The sequence below is a fragment of the Tamandua tetradactyla genome, chromosome 24 (assembly GCF_023851605.1).
Source record: "Tamandua tetradactyla isolate mTamTet1 chromosome 24, mTamTet1.pri, whole genome shotgun sequence".
Lineage (NCBI taxonomy): Eukaryota > Metazoa > Chordata > Mammalia > Pilosa > Myrmecophagidae > Tamandua > Tamandua tetradactyla.
Genome location: NC_135350.1, coordinates 20767191 through 20788510, shown reverse-complemented (window position 1 = coordinate 20788510; position 21320 = coordinate 20767191). Strand labels below are relative to the sequence as shown.

Genomic DNA, 21320 nt, shown 5'->3' with positions numbered 1-21320 from the left:
CTCCTAGAAGAAAACATAGGGAAACATCTTCAAGACCTAATAATATGGGGTAGCCTCTTAGACCTTACCTCCAAAGTATAAGCAACAAAAGAAAAAAATAGATGGGAACTCCTCAAAATCCAATACTTCTGTGCATCAAAGGGCTTACCAAAAATGTGAAGAGGCAGCCAACCAAATGGGAGAAAATAATTTGGAAACCATATATCTAATAAGGGTTTGATATCCAGTAAATATAAAGAAATCCTACAATTCAACAACAAAAGAACAAACAGCCCAGTTATTAAATGGGCAAATGATATGAATAGTTATTTTTCTGAAGAGGAAATATAAATGGTTAAAAAGCACATGAAAAGATGTTCATTTTCATTAGCTATAAAGGAAATGAAAATCAAAACCACAATGAGATACTATCTCACACTTACATGAACGGCTGCCATTAGACAAACATGAGACTACAAAATATTGGGGAGGATGTGGAGAAATTGGAACACTTATCCATTGCCAGTAGGAATGTATAATGGTACAGCCACTGTGGAAGACAGTTTGGCGATTCCTCAGAAAACTAAATAGCGAGTTGTCCTATGACTTGGCAATACCAGTACTCAGTATATACCCAGAAGAACTGAAAGCAGAGTCACAGACATTTTCACACCTATGTTCATAGTGGCATTGTTCACAATTGCCAAAAGATGGAAACAACCCAAGTGCTTATCAATGGACAAGTGGATAAACAAAATGTGTATACATACGATGGAATATTATGTAGCAGTTAAGAAATGAGGTCCTGAAGCATATGACAACATGGATGAATCTTGAGGAAATAATGCTGCGCAAAATAAGCTAGACACAAAAGGACAGATGTATGATTTCACTAATATGAACCCCCTGGAAGACGTAAACTCAGAGTTTTAAAATGTAGAATATTTTAAAATATTAAAATATAGAATATAGGGGACCTAGAGATAGAAGCTAGAGAAGGGGGAATGGTTATCTAACACGTACAGGCTAGTTAACAAGATTGAACTTAAAAGTATGGGGATGGATAGAGGTAATGGTAGTTCATTAGTGGGTTTACAAGTAATGGTGCCATATTGAAGGTGAATATGATTGAAAGGGGTTGTTTATAACCATGTACCTCACTGATTAGTACTGCAAATATAAATTCTTGCATGAACGACTTCAAAGGCATGATATTTGTACAAAGAGCTAATAATAGAGGGTATTGTGGGAAAAACTACTTATTGCATGCTACGATCTATATTTAACAGGAATATATCACTAGTACCACACCAATACTAGGGGTAAATACTGGGGGTGGGGTGGGGGTGGGATGAGTTAAGGGGAGTTTTGGATTTTCTCTTTGATGAGGGTGTGTTCACCTGTTATTCTTCTCTTTGGAGCACAAAAACTGTCTAAAACTGAGTGGTGATGATTGTAAAACTAAGTGAGGATACTCTGAAACACTGATTATTTTGGATAGAATAAATGCTTTGTGAATATGTCTCAACAAAATCTGCAGATTCAAAATAAACTAACTCATTCAAGTGCTAGAGAAAATCTGGAGAGAGGTATACCTATTTAATATTGACAGGGTAGCAGAACAGGGCAGCCTCTCCAGAGAATAATGTAGTGGATCCACAGGAGGCTAAATACAGGGTTGCCATATGAGTAAGTAATCCCATTACTGGGCATGTATCAGAAAGGACTGAAAGTAGGAACTTGAGTAGACATTTTCACACTGATGTTTATGGCAACATTATTCACGACACCCAATGGATGGAGGTGGTTGAAAGGTACATTGACTGAGAAGCAGAAGGGCTAACTGTGGTGTATACAAGTGACGGAATATCGTGCAGCTACAGAAAGGAATGATGTCATGAGGCATTCAACAAGGTGAATGAACCGAGAGGACATTAGGTTGAGCAAAATAAGCCAGAAACAAAAGGACAAACATTTTATGGTCTCTTTTAGAAAATACTTATAAGAAAACTGGGGCCTCGATTGTAGGCTCTTAACAGCAGTCACATTTATTCCGGAGCTTTAAGTGCTATGTCTAAATTCTGAGATGCTGTGCTATATGTGTATAACCTGGTATTTTCATGGAACTTGGGTACCTGTGTGACACCTAAGACTCAGAGTTGGAGTTGTACCACTCTGAAAGTCAGCACTGCTATAAACAACAAGTGTTAAGCCGAGAAAGAGAACAGACTTCAATTAGAGATAAGAATGAAGCTGATCTGGTTGGGACTAAGGAAAATCAGAATACAGAGTAAAGGATGATACTATCTGTATTTAAGAACTTTACCTACTGTATGAGACCAAAGGAAGAGAGGTTTATTTTGTCCAATTTTCTGTAGCACACAATCAAGCTTAACCTGTCTGGCCAGTTCAGTTAAACAACCTAAACACATGGAGCCTGGAATTGGCAACAAGGTCTTGCAATTCTGTATAGCTTAATGTAATACCCAGATCCATTCCATAGTAAGTTGGGCAGGTAATAAAAAATATTGGCAAAGATCCCTTGAGGGGCTGGAGAAAAAGTATGGATCTATTAAACTTTCCCACTTGGAAATTCCTGATACCCCCTCAAACATTAGGCACTCCCCAGTTAATAGGCCAAGGCCTTTACATTGAAGCTTTCGCTTAAGAGACTTATTGCTGTAATGGAGAAGCTAAACCTACCTATAATTATGCCCAACAGTTACCTCCATAGAACCTCTTTTGTTGCTCAGCTGAGGCCTCTCTAAGCCCAACTCTGTAAAGAAAATCACTAAAATGACTAAAAGGGGGGAAAGCAGTGTAACAAAATAAGGTATCAGTGGCTAAAAGATTTCAAATAGAGTCAAGAAGCTTTCTGGAGGTTACTCTTATAGCAAGCCCCAACCAATAGTATTCCTGTAAACCCTAAAGAATACCCAGGGCACTAATGGATACTCATAAAAATTTCACTCACTAAGTTTATTTTTCAGAAACCTAAAACCTCTGGATGGTTCCTAGGCCAGATAAGCCCTGAAACCTAGAGGTACCAGTCTCTCCAAAAGTACCACCCAGTTGCACCTCCCTAACCCATAATATCAACATTCCTTTTCAACCTGAAGAAGTTCAAATGGTCATAGCCCAAATATCCCTAAAGAATGGGAGAAGGATCAAAGGAGAAGGAGGATTATAATAGAGAAGTTAGGATTTAACAAACGAGTATGACTACCGAATCATTATACTGGTATTTCTTCTTAGACTCTACTGTCTTAAGCAGCTAGAAGGAAATATCTAAAATTGTTGAATTATAATCCATACCATATTTTGAAATTTGTTCTATAACTACTTGTTAAAATGTACATTGAAATTAATTGCTTTTTTGTATATATATATCATGATAATTTTTTTTTTAAGAGCAGGAATCCTCGACTGATTCCTTATTTTACGTGGAATAGAGACACACTGGAGTAAGAAGAACAAACTCACATGCTTATTAGGGCCAGAGTCAAATAGCAGAAATGTGAGGGACGTGGTTGAAATTAAAATAAAAGGCATGATGTGCATATGATAAATATGGGTGTAACCTGACTAATGGCATTAAAATTCAGAATCATTCAAACTACTGTTCTTTCCACAGAAAACAGGTCAGCTTCCACCCATGGGTTACCAGGTGGGACTCAGTAACAGGGGCATTAATATAAAAAGAATTTTAAAATGTACTTTTCTAATAAAGAGTGCTATTTATTTAACATTAAGAAGCATATTTTTTGAAAAATGTAAAAAAAAAAAAAAAACCCACATATTTCTAAACCAAAGAGAATAAAATTTATATGTAATTTTTTTTTAGGAGGTAAAAATGGGAATTATTTTACATGAAATAGATACTCTTGCACTTCATTTCTAGGTTAAGTACTTGCTTTTTATAAAGCTTGTGTGTTGAATTTCAGACATACACAGACAATAGGAAGTTGTGGGAAAAGCAAAGAATAGAGTACCAATTATCTGCCAAATTCAAAAGTAAAATAAAAAAGCAAAAAAGTACTTTTAGTTATAAAATGAGTTTGTTGGTATACCTGGAGTACTTGGATCATTTCTTTTGTTTTTTCAAGGCATTTATTTGATTCATTAAGTTTCGTTTGAAGTTTTGCTATTATGCCATTAGTCATCTCAAGTTCTTTCTGCATTTTTATAATCTTCCCTTCTTTATGCTCAGCACTTTCTTTAGCCTCATGTAGTAAGGTTTCCAGCTCTTGAATTTTCTGTTAGAAAAAGTACACACACATAAAGTCTGGTATGAAGAAGGAATCACAATATAATTATGTTTGAGACAGTTATTTAGGTATTAAGTTCATTTCGCATTAACAAAGGACAGAAAAGAGAAGTCAAAGGTAACTCAATCCACAGTTTATGCTATTCTTTTTCATTTAAAGTTGATGATTTCTGGATTAAAAAATGTTAGAATACATTAAAAGGTTTGACTGTTATATACTGTTTACGCAGTGCTAAGCATATTAAACAGGCACTCACATTTTTAATTAAATACTACTTAAAGTTTACTTGTTGACTGCCATATCTGTATATTGATTTAGTATATCTTTCCCTTTATTTTTATGTACTAGTTTTTTGCCTGCAAAATACATGAGTGTGGAAAAACATTCAAAGGCATATAATAAAGAGCAAGTTTCCTTGTCTTAGGTTCTGAGATGACCTTGAGGCAATGATTAAAACTCTTGAGTGTATCCAGAAATGCTCTATGTGTAGTTAAACACATGTGAATATATAGTGTACAGAGAGTCAAACACATTCATATCCACAAGAACATACTAAACACACAGTTCTGCTTTCCTTTTTTTTTTTTTTTGTCTTGACAATTTAATTTTCAGATGTGTCTACATCAATGCCTATAGATCTCTCATGTTTTTGTTTTCATGGATACACAGCAGCCCGAATCAACAGAAGTAACATGATTTATTTAACCAGCTTCCTACATATCCACACTTAGGTTGTTCCCAGTTTTCTTTCAAGTACAAATTAACTTTAAATTAAGATAAATTTCAGTGCCTGAATTGGTTCACATATATGTGATTATTCACAAACACTTTTTTTTTACAGCTCATATCCATTATTTAAAAATATTTTGTTACAAAAGGAAAAAAATACAATGCAATATGAAAGACTGACTGTGTCATCAAAATTTATTACAGTTTTCAACCTATCAGAAAGACAAACAAATCACCAACAACAGGGGAGACAGGGCCTTGGCCTTTTTGAGGGTTAGGTGTTTTTATTTTTTTCTTTCTTTTTCTGTCTTGCTATCAGGAAATAAAACTAAAAATTTTATTTATTTATTTTATTTGAGTGAAAACAAAACAAAAAAATGGGAAGGAAAAAACTCTCCAGGTAAACGGCTCTCCTGGTATTTTATGTATCTTTTTCCTTAAAATGTCACCTTACTTGATTTTCTCTACGTTTTAAAAAGATACCTGGAGGCAATACTTGGTCAGCTGGGTGGGGTGTCTTGTTGTAAAGTGGGGATATGGGATGGGGACTAGGGAAAAAGCTACTACCTGCAGCCTCTGCCACAAGGGAATGTGCCTCGTTAACCCTGGGGGGGAATCCCGAAGTGAATGACTGAGAACTGTCAGAAACACGCTGGCAACAGAGAAAGGGGTCAGTCAAATCTGGCGTCTCCTCTCCGAGCCACAAGAGTTTCTAGTGACCCACATGCCGTATCTCTTCTCAGAGTAGATGCCACATGCCTAGTACGTGTGTACAGAATTAGCATCACCCCATGGACACTGCAGGACCCTGCTGCTGCCTTCTTCAGCAGCAACCACATCACAATTTAGATAATATGGGAGAGGTGATTTCATTTGCTCTGTTCAAAGGGGCCCCAAGAGCACACACACACTTTCATTTTTTCCCTGTGAAATGTCTATTTCTTTTGGCCCATCTGGAATTTATTTTCATTTAATTAGTGAAGTAAGAGTCTAATTTTATTTTTTCCAGGTGGCTATATCCATATAGCCATTTTATAAATCATGCATTAAATAAATCACCTTTTTCACACTAAATTGAATGTTACCATTATTATATACTACATTCTCACACATATTTGGGTGTACTTTCGAACTCCCTATTCTGTTCTACTTCTTTACTTGTTTACTCTTGCATCTGTACCAAATTATTTTATAGACCCAAAGTATAGTTTAATAGAAGGTCAACCAAATGAAAGCTCTTATATAATGTCTAGCTTTATAAATAGTTTAGTTGAGGAACAACAACAATAATTTAAATTAAAAAGACAAGCTCATCACACTACCAAAAAGTGAGTTTACATTACTTGAAAAATACTATAATTTTGCAGGTTATATAAGATGGATTTTAACTCTGTGATGAAGCTACAAATTGAAGAACACATAAGAAATTACATACGTCTGTGGTTAGCTGACTAGCTCTAGATGTAACATGAGGATTCTTATCTTGTGTAGTAGGATTAACAAGGGCACCAGATTTCAGGGAAGCCTTCAAAGTTTGGTAGTATTTAGACATTTTTTCATTTTTCTCTTTCATTGATTTCAGGTCATGTTCCCATTCTTTGGATATGGTAGCAGCTCTTTCCTCAAACTCTGCTGATTCATTCATTATGACCTATTAAACATTAAAAACATTACTTATAGGTCTAAAACAGATTACATATATAAGTAAAATACTATGAAAAACACTAGAATTCTAGGTAAAGGTACATGTTGAAATTCATTGTTTAGAAAATTCTAGAATAATACTTAAAAAGAATATAAACATTCTTTGTGGTTTCAATCAGTTCTTGAAATTTCAGAAGATATTGGATGTTGATAGATGACTAAGGACTGGAGAGGATTCATGTTGTTCTGAAAGATGAAAATCTCACTTTATTAGATGAGCACTAACATATAAAGAAGAATCCTAAGAACTGTGCAGGTTAAACCATTATATATATGTAGTAGCTGAAAAGAAACCATTAGCTGCCATCCATTAGCACAGCCTATCTAGTAAACTACAAATTAAACAATGACCTATTTTCCCTTTCATTCCAAACCTCAATGTTTATAAGGAGAAGAACTCACTGACTTTTTGTAATTGATCTGAAAATCTTGTATTTCTGTTCAGGGAATAATCAATATGCTCTTTTGCAACTGGAGGGTTACTCCAAAAGTACTCCTTCCATATTTTCACTTTCTAATTCTTATGGAGTGTACTTTTTGCTCTCAATATAAATGTCTTATCGGTCACTTTGTGCCACTTCTTTGTGGCATTATGATTGATCCATCAGGCTTGGATCTTCAGTCAGTCATGACCTTGTTGACACCTGGACTATTCTTGGCTCTGAACTGACCTTGTACCATACACAATCATCAATTCCTATTCTCAGGGTGCTGGAAGGTCCGTGTCAATGTATCTCAGTAAAAATCCCTATTTCCCAATCAGAACTGGGCCTCCAATAGTTTAAGAAAAACATTAAATCACATAGAAATATTCTTATCCAATCATTGGCTTTTTGCCTATCTCTATTGACTGCGGACATTAAAAAAAAAAAGTCAATTTAATTTTGAGCTAGCTCTGGCTATTTAACAAATGGGATTAATAATCTACGGGAAAACTTTATTTTTTAAGCATTATCCCATATTTTGCTGTGATTTGAGTATAGTTCCCAGGTGAAATTAAAATGCCAGGAAAGGGCAGGCCACGGTGGCTCAGCAGGCAGAGTTATCGCCTGCCAAGCCGGAGACCTGGGTTCAATTCCTGGTGCCTGCCCATGCAAAAATAAATAAATAAATAAAATAAAATGCCAGGAAAGAGCTACTAAAAACATGAAAGATAAAATGAATCTTGTAAGTTACAATATTAACCTATTTTCCTTTGCCCCAATTGCTTCTATTATAAGTAACCTTCTGATTGCTATGTTTTAGCAGCTACTTGGGGAAGGGATACTTCAGAAACCAGAAATGAATAGTACGATCACTGGAATGTAAAACAACTCATGATCTTAGCAATGCTGGTTCTTAGGCAATACTGGATACAGTTCATTAAGGGCCAGTTACTTTGGGAACAATGATAAAAAATTGTTGAACCTCAGAGTTGAAGAATGATAGTGACACCAGCCAGGTGAAAAGCACATGAGGCCCGACTAAAGAGGATGGCCAGGCAGTAAGCTTTAACCCATAGCTGTCCCCATAGGTAAGAAACAAGCTCTTGTCTCACCTTATCTGAGGGCTATATGGAAAACAGGCTAGATTCCTACAGAAGCTGCAAAAAGGGAAAGGGGAAAAGGAGATTGACAAGAAATTCAAGATTTCCTAAGTGGAAACTGAATACCACTGAGGTCTGGTTACCTTCTTTAAAATTAAATTGACTTGGCTGGAAAGTCTTTCTCTTTCAGGCTCATAAGAAAAAAAAAATTAAATTGATACATATTTAAGTGTCTTATTGAAGCATGATATCTTAGAGGAAGAACATGTTTTACAAAATCAGTTTTTTTCATAAAGCATGTAATAATTAAAGAAAACATATTTAAATGTAAATTGCCCTCAGGCCTTTTAATAACGAGGTAGAAAAATCAAAGCAAACAACAAAAAGAATGAGGTAGCACAATAAAAGTTTCTACTTACAATTATTTTGTTATTATAGAAATTATTCACTTGACAAATTCTATCATTTTCTTCCTGGATGCCATTTTTAAGCTTTTCTATATCAAAATGAGCATTCAACCATTCTTCTAAAAACTGGGTCATTTCTTTCCTGTTATTCAGTACTTGTTGAAATTCAGTCCTTATGCTGAGGAAATCACTTTCTGAAAAGTCTTTGAGAATTTCCTATGTGAAAAGTAAGAATCAAACCATTCGAATATCAGGAAAGTTTGTATTTAAATATCACATAAACATCATGAAAATACCTTACTGAACCCTTATTCTTCTTAATATTTTGAAGTAAGAGAAATAATTTTAATTTGTAACTTTTAGTTATTTACATAAAAAAATTTTGGCCGTACAGGTGGTTACAGAGGCACTTGTACAAAATTCTATCTCTTAAAATTAAAGCCAGTCAAAATGATAAGCCTGTGACTAATAACAACATTAGAAGTACTTCTGGATGTAGCATTTCTGTGCATAAAGCAGGCCTTACATGTGGACTGGGGAATGGACACCACCCTCACGTAGCTGGGGAGAGCTCAGCACTCCAAGTAGATAGAGTTGTTGCAATAAAAGTTTCTGAGTCCCGTTCACCAATGTAGGAAGTTTTAGAAAGCATTTGAAAATTACTCTGGGGTTCCATAAATTCCCATCTACTAATGTTAAGTATGGTTTTCTGTACCTGTGAGGGCTAAATGGAAGCCAGTCAATTACTTGGCACCCTATGTCTGGCCAGCAGTCATCTGCAACCTATTTTTAATTTCTGATAAATGAAAATAGCTCTAAGCAACATGAAAGCTATTTTTCAACTTTGCAAAAAAGGTTTAAAATATAACTAAATCAATTTTAAGTTATACCTCAATATGTAGATCCAAATTCTGGTTCAATTTTAGATCCCTTGATTCTTTGGGCAGTACATCACAATTTTGTTGAAGGTGTTGTATTTGAATTAGCAGTTCATTTTGCTTTTCCACCTCATCAATAAGATCCACTTCAAATTTATTGATCGATTCATGATGTTCCTCCTTTATCTTTATGACATGGCTTAACACATACTTGAAGAAGAAATGTAAAGAAATTGGGAAACTTTTACCATATTTGGAGGAAGTTTTAAACCCTTAGGATGTGACATAAGATGGCATCCCTAGTGTACTTATATTCTGTGATAGGAGATGAAGAAGGAAGGAGCCTCTTTGTCTCCAACTTTCTTCTTGAGTTCCATATTTCTGACTTCCTATTAAATATACCTCCTGAATGCCCTCCAAACATCTTGTTTTGTTTTGTAATATTTTCACTGCAATATCTTCATGTACTATACAGTTCGTCCAAAGTATATAATGGCTCACAATATCATCATAGTTATGTATGCATCACCAGGATCATTTTTAGAACATCTGCATTTGCATCACTCTAGAAAAAGAAATAAGAAAAAAAAGCCCTACATCCTATATCTCTTACCCCTCCCTCTCACTGATCACTAGTATTACAATCTACCCCAATTATTTTTATCCCTTACACCTGTTCTATTATTTACTTATTTTTTTTTTGCTCATCTATTCATACCCTGGATAAAGGGAGCTCAGCTACAAGATTTTTACAATCACATGGTCATACTGTAAAAGCAAATGATTGTATAACTACAATCGTCTGCAAGTTATAGTTATACAATCATCTGCAAGAATCAAGGTTACTAATATTTCCCACCAGTCACTCCAATACATCATAAACTAAAAGGGATATCTATATAATGCGTAAGAATAATCTCCAGGATAACCTCTAGCCTGTCTGAAATCTCTCAGTCACTGCTCTTTACACTGTCTTATTCCTCTCTCCACCTTCTTGGTCAAGAAGGCTTTCTCCATTCCATGGTGTCAGGTCCAGACTCATCCTCGGGAGTCATGTCCCACATTGCCAGGGAGATTTATACTCCTGGGAATCATGTTCCTTGTAGGGGGGGAGGGCAATGAGTTCACCTGCTGAGCTGACTTAGAGAGGCCACATCTGAGCAACAAAAGAGGTTCTCTGGGGGTGACTCTTAGGCATAGTTATAAGAAGGCTTAGCTTCTCCTTTGCAGGAATAATTTCCAAGGGGCAAACACCAAGATCAAGGGCTCAGCCTATGAGCCTTGTGAGAATATCGGGAATTCCCCAAATGGGGAAATTTAATATTCTGTTCTTTCTCCCCAGTCCTTCTAGGGGGCTTTGCAAATACTTTTTATTCTGTGCCCAAATTACTCTGGGATGTATCGGGGCATCATACTAACTTACACAAATCAATAAGATCTCACCTCCTATTCAAGATTCCATATACTTAACGATAGTTTGAATAAACTGACCATACATGTTAAATGAGATAGTGTGATACCAAAAATATAAATTTTGTACCAAATAAACATCTCTTCCTTTGGTCTCACACAAAAGCTAAAGTTTTAAAATATGGATCATATCTCTTTAACCCTGATTTTCCTTAGTCCTGTCCAGATCAACCTTAGAAGCATTTTAAATTCATGTTTAAAATTTAATATGATCCTTTCTCTATAAACTCATCTTTTTCTATTGTCTCCTTTTTGGTTGATAAGGCAAATCATTTAGGTTTCCCAGTTAGATACAACTGAGATTCATTTTTTTTTTCTTTTATGCTGTATGGCAGAAATCACATTTCATTCTTTTTCTATGCATCCCCTTATTGCAACACCATTTGTTGAATTTTTGTTTGGTTTTTCATCAGTTTTTTTTTGTTGTTGTCTGTTTGTTTTGGGAGGTGCATGGGCCAGGAATTGAACATGGGTCTCCTGCATGGTAGGTAAGAATTCTACCACTGAACTACCCTCGCACCTCCCTGAGATTTATTTTTGACACCCTCTCCTGCCTACTTTGATTGGTTAACCAATAAGATGGGTGTGACATATGTTAAGACTTACTTGTCAAGGATATTTAGATGTCTAGCTTCAAGGTGGCAATAATCTGAATGCTATATGTTTCAAGGACTTCATGAAAAAGTTCTGCATATCTAATTGCCAGTATTTGTGTGAGGATACAAGGGCTGAAGGGCAATTTTACCTAGGTGGGGTAGATCCCTCCTCCCTACTTCTTCAACTTCCACACTTCTTATAATCATTCTTTCCCCTCACACACATCTAAAACTGCGCTAACAAAAGTCATCAGTGAACTCCATCATCACCAAATTGAGCTGACGATTTCAGGCCACATTCTGGCCCTCTGCAGCATTTGTCACTCTTTTTTTGGTTTAAAACTGTAGAAATAGGTAAAATTGCACCATGGTTCTACAGAATAATCTTAAGGCTCCAGGCAGAACAGTACTAAATATATAAGAAATATTGGTATTAGAATTAGAAAGGAAGAAAGTCATTCGTTTTTCAGAGATGAAACAATTGCCAGCCTCACCAAAGAAACAAAAAGAGCCTATCGACAGAATTTTTGGAATTAATGAGAAGAATGACCACTGGAATAGGTCAATGTACAAGTATTTTGTATTTTTATAATTTGTCAGATAAACTTTACTATATCAGATCCATTTTTCATTACCAACAACAAAAAAAATACTGATAAATGGACGTCTTGAAAAATATTCAATATTTGGAGGATCATGATGTGAGTTCCAAGTAGTAACTAAAAAACTAGAGGCATACTATATTACATTAATGGAAAACATGTTATTGAACTGGTTCAAAACGTTTCTATTACATTTTCAACATCATTTTATGAAACAATGAAAAGCTGTTCATGCAAATAATGGGAAAGAGCAGAGCACACATTAAACAAGCTACTTGAGGACTATAACAAGGAGAAAGAGAAGGAGCACAGAAAGCAGAGAGAGAAGTTCATATGGGGGCTGGGAAAGTGGGTGGAAGGAGAAGCCTAAGAGATCAGTGACCTCTAGTTGTTATTGTGCAGATGTTTCTTCAGAGTTTCACATAACAATTCGGGAGAGAACATGAATTGGTCCCGTTGTGTTTGTGCCACACCCCATACTCTGATCCTTTTCTTGACAATCTCTCCTGTCATATCTCCCGCGTGCAAACCACGCCCTGGGTTCCTGGGTGAAAACATGGCACTCTGCTACTACAGTCAGCATATTCATCTTCCAGGAGCCAAGTTCCACGATATTCTTGGGGTTCCCTGATAGTTTAGGGAGATGGGCTTCTGTGACTGACTAGTCTCCTTCAGCCCAGGAAGGGTTTGGCCATTCTCTCCCAGCCTCGCTGATGAGAGTGAGTGGATGACGAGATTTGTCACTCTTGTCACTTCATCTTTGATATGTTCTCCTCCACTGACTTGAGTAATACCACTTTTACTACTCTCCTGTCTCTGATCTTTTCACCTTGGAACACACGTGTTGTCCCCTTTTCCGCTATTGCCTCTTGAACATTTATCTTTTCAGCATTCTCTTTTGTCCCAAAGCTCTTATTCTTCCATTACATTTTCTGGCTATCCTTATTCAACTATGCTTTACTATCTACCATCTATATGGTGGTGCATCTCTAATCTTTATCTTTATTCCTGACTGTCCTCCCCCCAAACTTCAGACTCACAATTAAATGCTTACTGAACATCTTCTCAAAAAAATGTCCCAGCATAGGTATTTTAATATCAAAACTTCCCAAACTAAATAATTAATCCCTCTTCCTGCCTTACCCACCTTGCTTCTCTTCCTTTTTCCTTTATCTCATTAACGATACCATTATCCACAATCCTGGATAAATCCAGGGACTTAACCTAAACTTCCCTTCCTTACCACCACTATCAGTCACAAGGATCTATCATTTTAAGCTGCTAAATGTTTCTTCAATCCATTTCTCCCTCTCCACTCCTACGATTGCTTCTCTAGTAGTCTAGCCACCCGTCTCATCTGGACCATTAGAAGATTTTCCTATCCATTCTGTCTGCCACTAGGCTTATCCTCTTTAAACTCATTTCTTCCTCATATTGTAGTGAAGTACCTAATATGACAATCTGATCATGTTATTCCCACCACTTAAAACTGTCCAACAGCTCTCCATAATCTATAAAATGAACTCTAAGCTTTATGGCTTTGACTCTGCCTCCAGCAGATTCATGCTGTATAATATTTTTATCTGGTATTTCATATAACCTATATGTACTTCTATCACTGCATTTATCACCTATATTTATAAGTGTCTCACCTACTAGACCAAGAGATATTTAAGATATTATTCTTTTTCCTTCTTGAGCACCTTGGCAGAGTGTGTAGACCCAAGGGCAGAACGAACAGGTATGTGGTGCACTGAGAATCTTGGACATGCCATTCACAGACCTATGTGATCCATAATTTGGTAGCTAAAAATACTAGTAGCAAATATGTTAACTCCCAAAGTAGTTTAATCCCCAAATACACTGGAATCTATAACAGAAATTTAGAAGGATATTTGCAAGGATATTACGAAAAAAAGGGGTACCTTAAGTTTCTTTGTAACTCTATGGAATTCCATGGAACATCTTTGGTTTGCAGTGAGAAGTTTTTGAATCTGTTTGGTTTGTAGATATGGAAGTGAGAGGTTTGCCTTTACTGTATTTGAAAGTACTTTTTGGATTTCAATTTCCTTCTCCAAGTCTGAAGACAATTTATTCAGGCACTCATACTGCTTATCCATCTCTGAGTATCTCTTTAGAAGCTCCTAAAGAAAATTAGAATTCATTCAATCTAATAATTCATTCTTAAATTAAATAAATAATCCCAGCCCTAGAAATGTAACAAAACTTATGCTTTAATAATTTCTGTAGTAGAGAAATAAATGAAGACTTTTTGCATTTAAATACAAAATTGAGGGATGGGTGATGGTGGCGCAGTGGCAGAGTTCTCAACTGCCATACTGGAGACCGGGTTCGAGTCCCAGTGCCTGCCTGTGCAAAACAAACAAACAAAAAACTACAATTACTTGACTGCATATCCCCAGAGGAATATGCCTGACAAAAAGGTATGTAAAAAATAAAATGAAATAAAATAAAAACAAAATTGTTATTGTTGATCTGGGATTATAGAAATAATAGATTATTAGTGCAGAAACTCTTAAAAATTAAATATAAAAACAAGTAAAACCAAAAACAACCATTGTTATCATTTTAGCACATTTTCTTTTAATTTTTCTTGCTTAATCATGTAGATATACTAATATAATGGAGATCATAGTGGATATTAATTATATAAAGTTCACAAGATGACACTGATTACTTTTTATATTAAGTGTTCAAAATTATATTTTGAATACTTGCTTAATATTCTGTTACATAGGTAAGCACTTTAACCATTTTCTAGTTTTTTTAAATACAGAAGTCCAAGTTTTTCTATTAAAAATAAAAGTAAAGTCAGAATTCTTTCATAAATTTTTGACTGCATTTCCAATGATATTTTTAAGGAATGATTCCTCAAAGTAGAATTACTGGGTCAAAGGATATGGTCACTTTTAAAATCTTGATACTGACCACCAAATTCCTTTATTAAAAAGCTGGGCTAAAGTATCTTCCCACAAAGGAGTATTCTGTCTTACCACAATCTTGGCAGAATGAAATATTTGGGGAAAAAAAAAAAGAAAATCAAACAATCCCATAAAACCTGCCTTTGAATGAATAGTTACTAACTCATTATTTTAATTTGCATCCTTCTATTATCCATTACCTCATAGCCTCCTTTACTAAGCTCTTTATTCCAGTGCCTCCACAATATTATACTGCTCTCACATATCTAGTACTTCTGAGGTTCTCTTTTCACAGGCTTCTGCTTCTTTCCTCTGAATCTACCCCTCAAGTTCATGTTCTTCAGGCCCTATCCCAGGCCATTGCCTGTTCCCATCCTATATTCTCTTTCATTCTGAATCCAGCTACTTTTGAATTTTCAACACTATCTTATTTCTATGCTGAAAAATTTACTCCTCTATATAACCCTATAAACAGCTTTCTGCTGTTTATGCTATATTGTAATTATAGCATTAAAATGTCCACAGTATGTTAGAAGCATCAGGTCCTGTGTTGGTTTCTGCTTTGTTGTGGATATATGCACACACACACACATATATCCATATGAGATGATGATGTTTAGAAAAATATTAAGCACTCTTTTTCTTCCATGAAGCTTCTTTCGGTTCCATTTTAGGCTTCAGAAAGCCATTGGAAATAGGAAAAATAATTACTTACATTTTTAGTAATGGCACTTACTTTGATTCTAAAACACTTTTTTCTCAGACTTTCCATAAGGGGTTGCTTTCCATCATATAGTAATTGTTTTTCACATGTTAGTACCTCTTTGCGGTTCTGTTGGTCCTGCTTTGGTACAAAGAAATAAATAGGGGTTCAGCTACATCTACAATCATTTTTAATGTTTCAACATATGCTTTTATGATTACATTTTTTGGCATCGTTTCAACACTGAAATTAAAATATTATACATGTAACTCTCAATGTTAAAAATGGTCAGAAAATGATTATTAGTACCACCATGTAAGTGACTTCAATACACTGGGGAAAAAAGTAGGAGAACTACATACTTTTTGGAGATACAATGGGCTTTTGTAACCTTTACAGTTGCAAATTAGGTTATAGATTCACTCTTCCAAATCTGTGCATTAGAATTACTGCTGCTAACTAAACATCTTGAATTAACACCTGCACTATCTCCAATTCATATACTCTTCTAAGGACATATAAGAGTCTTGGCATAGAAAATTCACACTCTGTTTATATTTTGTATTTCTTTTTTTAAAAGTTCAAAGAAATTCTCCTCTTCTTATTTATTCTGTTCACTGCAGTACATTAAAGAATGCCTAACTGTTCAACAAGTATTTGTTGAATGAAATACATCTCTGTGAAAGTTTAATTAGAGCCAAAATAAAGATGATTTCCAAGTGCCTATTTGTTTTGAGCTTATAAATGATACTTTCTACTTTATTCTTTCTTAATTATGAAAAAAATTAGAAAAAAACCTAATTTTTATAGAATTAGTTCATATAACTTTTTTTTTTGGGTGCACGGCCTGGGAATCGAACCCGGGTCTACTGCACGGAAGGTGAGCATTCTACCACTGAACCATCTTTGTACCCTCATATAACTTTATGTCTAAATTTTCTGTTGCTTTTTGAAGGATTCAATTAAGTTTTAAAAATACATGAGTCTGAATATCTGTAAATAGTGTAGAAGAAACTTCCTTTTTAATATTCATCTTGGCTTTTTTTTTCTAACTTCACTAACAAAATCACATATCTAGGACTCTACGGTGTAGAGGTAGAGAAAGGGGCCTATTTAAGTTCAATCCTTGGTATAAAAAAAACTTTTAAGGAAAATAAAATAGTCTGCTTTATTTAAAAATCTTTTCTTAAAAATAAAGAATTAAATGTCATTTTCTGAAAAAAAAACTTTGGCTCTTTTAAGTGTATTCCCTACTTGTGTGAGAAACTGCCATAATAGTTTCCCTCTACCCTATATTATCTATAGAAATTTCTGAAAAAAAAAAGGCCCTTTACTAAAAAGCTTGAATCTTATAGTTATTAGATAAAGGAAAACTCTGAACTCATTCTAACTACAATCTCTCTCAAAGTTTTTCTGAACTGTCCTTTCTCCATTCTGACATAATCTTTTATTCTCCTTAGCTACAATTCTTATTTCTTATTTCTTTAAGGCTTTCAGAAAGTTTCTTAGTCAAGTACAAGTCTCCCATTTCCACACTTTGCATATATAAAGTTTGGGCCTCAAATTGCTTCTTCAATTATTCCATTTCATTCTTTTTGTCCTGAGTTCTATTGACATCTTTAATTTTAAGAAGCTGAAGCTCTTTTTTCTGAAATGCTTGGATCTTGAGATAATTATAAAACAAGTTAGAATGTAAACAGTTTCTTCAACAAAGGAAAACAGTGTTTGTTATATACATCTATATATCTAATTTATATGTATATCCTTTCTCATTCTATAAATAATTTTTGGACATAGTCCATTAAGAAAAACAGAAAACACATACCCTTTCCTGTAATTCATCTTTGGATTTATCTAAATCCTTCTGAGTATCTGAAACTTGAGTTGTCTTTTCTGAAACTTTCTCTCTGAATTTATCAATAGTTTCTTGCTGTTCTTTCAAGCACAGGCGAGCAACTTTTAGTTCCTGCTGTGTTTCCAGATCCTTATTAGAAGAAATTGAGAAATGTGATGATGTGATGACACTTTACTTTTTCTTACTAATTAACCAATTTAAATAAAAATTCTGAAAACACATGCTCATAGTTAAAAACAACCATCACACCACCCTCAAGAATCAGAACAGTACAAAAGCATACAGAGCAAAGGTTCTTGTACTGAACGTTGCTTCTCGCTCCCACCCTACCTTCCCCCAGATCTTGCTCCCTGATGACCCTTGCTGCTTTCCTCCCTTCGTATTGCCTGGACATGCTTCTAAATGAATATGACATGAAGAGCACCCCCATTCTTAGGCTCAGATTCTAATATATAGATAAACCCCACCTAGCCAATGCCCTACTGGTGGACACGGGTGGCTTCTAGGTTTTGGTCATCACAAACAATGCTGCATGAACATTGTTGCATTTCCCCCAATGTGTGAATAAGTTGGTAGGATACATTCCTAGAAGTGGAATTGTTTATAGAAAACATATATGCTAATACATTTAAAAAAATGTATTGTCAAACTGTCACTCTAAAATGTTACAACATGTTACATTCTCACCAACAGTATCATCTATTTTCAAAGAAGGAAGCAATCTTATATTAAAAATATCCTATATATGTTTACTGCACAGGAAGAAAGAGCACAACTCACTCTAGCTATGGTTTCCTCTAGCTTTTCCTTCAGTTGGTTTCTCTCCAATTTGAGTGTTTCATCCATTTTTCTTAGATGATCTCTTTCTTTCATTACAGATTTCATTTCTTCCAGGTTTTCATGAAGCTTCTGAGCCAAATTTAAGTTCTCCATTTCTATTCTATCCAGAGTTAAACTTTGGTCCTTGACTTGCTTCTTCAGTCGCTCTATTTCAAATATTTTCTTCTGTGCCTCACTCACATCTTCTTTTAACATAAGAAGTTGACGTTCATTTGCCTTTAGCTCTTGAATCTTAAGAGAATAATAAAATAACACATTAAAATACCCACCTATGTTTTTAGAGAGGGTTAAAGAGTATTTAAATTGATTAGGACAACAGTCTTCCCATTAATATTCTGCATAATTCTACAAAAGATTTATTTTGAGGTATAATACATATCAAGTGCATTAATCTTAAGCATATAGGTTAATTTTCTTGGCATGTATACTTCTATGTGACTATAACATAAATGAAGAGACAGAACATTTTCAGCACCCAAAAAGTTCTCTATGCTCCCGCCCCCTCGGTCTAGGACCCTGTCAAGAGGTAACTGCTACTTTGACCTTGAACATTCTAGATCTGTTTTGCCTGCTTTTGAACTTTATATAAATAGAATCCTATAGTATGTACTCTCATGCCTGACTTTCACATAAAGCAATATCTACTGAATGAATATTATTGTTGTGTATACCTTGGCAATATTCTGTTTTTTCATTATTATTATTCTGTGGTATAAGGTTGTATGAATATATTGCAACATATTTATCCCTTCTCCTTTTGATGGAAATTTTTGTTGTTTTCAGTTCTGCTATTATGAGTAAAGCTATGAATATTCTTGTCCATGTCATTTGTGGATACCCTTTGTCCTTAGGTGCATATCCGAGGAATCTAACTGCATGGCCATAAAATTGGCATAAGCTTAGCTTTACTGAAAACAGTCCAGCTGTTTTCCAATGTGGCTGGAACCATTTTACATCCCCAAAGGATTTTAGGCACAAATAAAAAAGATATCCACTCAAATAAGCATCTCCTCCTTCCCTGGACGTACCTTTTCTTGTAATTTAGTATTCGAATTTTCTAAATCCATTTGCATATCTGATATCTCTTCTGCCTTCTCAGAAACAAGCTTCTTGAGTTTATTAATAGTTTCCTGGTGCTCTTTCAAATGCACATGTGCAATTTTCAATTCCTCTTGTTTTTTCATATCCTTTATTATCAGAAAAATTTTAACAGTGACATACATAGAAATATAATCCCCTTTTTAATCTTAATGTGAACTAATACCTTTTTAATGAAAGTGATATATTCTCTTAGTAAAAGTAATAAAACTTTTACTTCTTACTTTACATCTTTTTCACTGTTAGAAAATAACAGGGTTTCCTTTCCTCTCTTCTCCCCACACCCTAATCCTACTTTCCAAAGGCAAACACATTCTATACATAATACTCTACAGCTCGATTTTCCCTTAAGAGTTATTTTAGGCTTCCAAATTAGGACATTCAAATCTATTTTTTTTAATGTTACATATTATTGATATATTGTACACAATTACTCAGTCTTCTTCTGATGAATGTTTAGGATGTTTCCTACTTTTTATTATAAACTGCTACAATGAACGACCTTGTGGTGTACAAATACATGTCTCTAATCCTTCTATATTTTAACAATTGAGTTTGTATATATGTAGGATAAAGTCTGTAAGGAAAAGCTGGACATAGAATTTAAACTTTTCAAGAACAATACCAAAGTATCCCCCCAAAAGGTTATATCAGTTCACATCACCACTCATTTCCAAAGAAAATTCTTGTAAGAAAAACAACATATTTAGGAGCCAGGAAGAGGAATAAGCATAACTTACTTTAGCTTCTGTTTCTCTAAGGCTTTCCCTGAGCTGGTCTCGCTCCATTTTGAGGGCTTCCTCTACTCTTCTTAAGTTGTCGTTTTCCTTAGTAACATATTTCATTGCTTCAAGGTTATCATGAAGTTTTTCAGTCAATTTTAACTTTTCTGATTCTATACCATCCAGAGTTGAATTCTGGGCCTCTAATTGCTTCTTCAGTTGCTCTATTTGATACATATTTTCCCTTAGATCATTTTTCACCTCAAGAAGTTGATGCTCTTTTTCCTGAAGCTCTTGGATCTTGAGATAATCACAAACCAAATTGGATACAGATACAGATAAAATTGCAAATAATTTCTAAATTGAGTAGTAAGTTTTGTCTTAATTTCAGGCTAATTTGTACTCTGTTTTATTTCATGAAAGACTTGATTTAAACTCTCAGTTACTAAGAAAACAACTTAAAAAATTACCTGTGCTTTTAAGGCAGCATTTGAGTTTTCTAAATCCTTCTGCATATTTGATATAGCATCTGATCTTTCTGAAATAATTCCTCTGAGTTTATCAATGGTTTCTTGGTGCTCTTTCAGATTCATGTGAGCAATTTTTAGTTCCTCTTGTTTTTTCAAGTCCTTTATTATTAGAGAAATTTAAGAAAATTGACAAATCATAGACCTATCAACCATATTCTTTAATACCTTAATATAAATATCATAAATAACATATTCAGAGTAATAAAATTCAAATAGTATAGAAAGATAGGAGGTAAGAAGAAAAAATTGCCCTCTATCCTCAGACCCCCCCCCCCCCACACTCCTTGTCTTGTCCTCTTTTAGATGTAGACATAGTCAGGATTTATTACTCTGCAACTTCATCTTTCTCCTTAACAGGACCTTCAAATCAATATTATAGCTCTACCTTATTTTTCATTGTTGGTATTGGTATTCCATGGTCTGATTGTGTTGCACTTTTTAACCAATCCTGTCTAATGGAGAGCTAGAATTT

At 34.8% G+C, this 21320-nt stretch overlaps 1 protein-coding gene across 5 annotated transcripts in view; it reads right to left on the bottom strand.

The window, feature by feature from the left end:
* Positions 1-21320, bottom strand: part of CENPE (centromere protein E) — a 78090-nt gene that overhangs the window by 12661 nt on the left and 44109 nt on the right. For 2 of the 5 annotated variants that reach the window (XM_077142654.1, XM_077142656.1), the window contains 11 exons: positions 20789-20947; positions 20337-20618; positions 19527-19685; positions 18439-18729; positions 17629-17787; positions 15837-15944; positions 14084-14302; positions 9503-9700; positions 8625-8828; positions 6412-6627; positions 4050-4235 (listed from right to left, as the gene is read on the bottom strand). In XM_077142654.1, coding sequence (XP_076998769.1) covers positions 4050-4235; positions 6412-6627; positions 8625-8828; positions 9503-9700; positions 14084-14302; positions 15837-15944; positions 17629-17787; positions 18439-18729; positions 19527-19685; positions 20337-20618; positions 20789-20947 — 2181 coding nt within the window. The remainder of the gene's footprint in view (positions 1-4049; positions 4236-6411; positions 6628-8624; positions 8829-9502; positions 9701-14083; positions 14303-15836; positions 15945-17628; positions 17788-18438; positions 18730-19526; positions 19686-20336; positions 20619-20788; positions 20948-21320) is intronic. The other 3 variants (XM_077142655.1, XM_077142657.1, XM_077142658.1) reach the window with 3 other exon arrangements.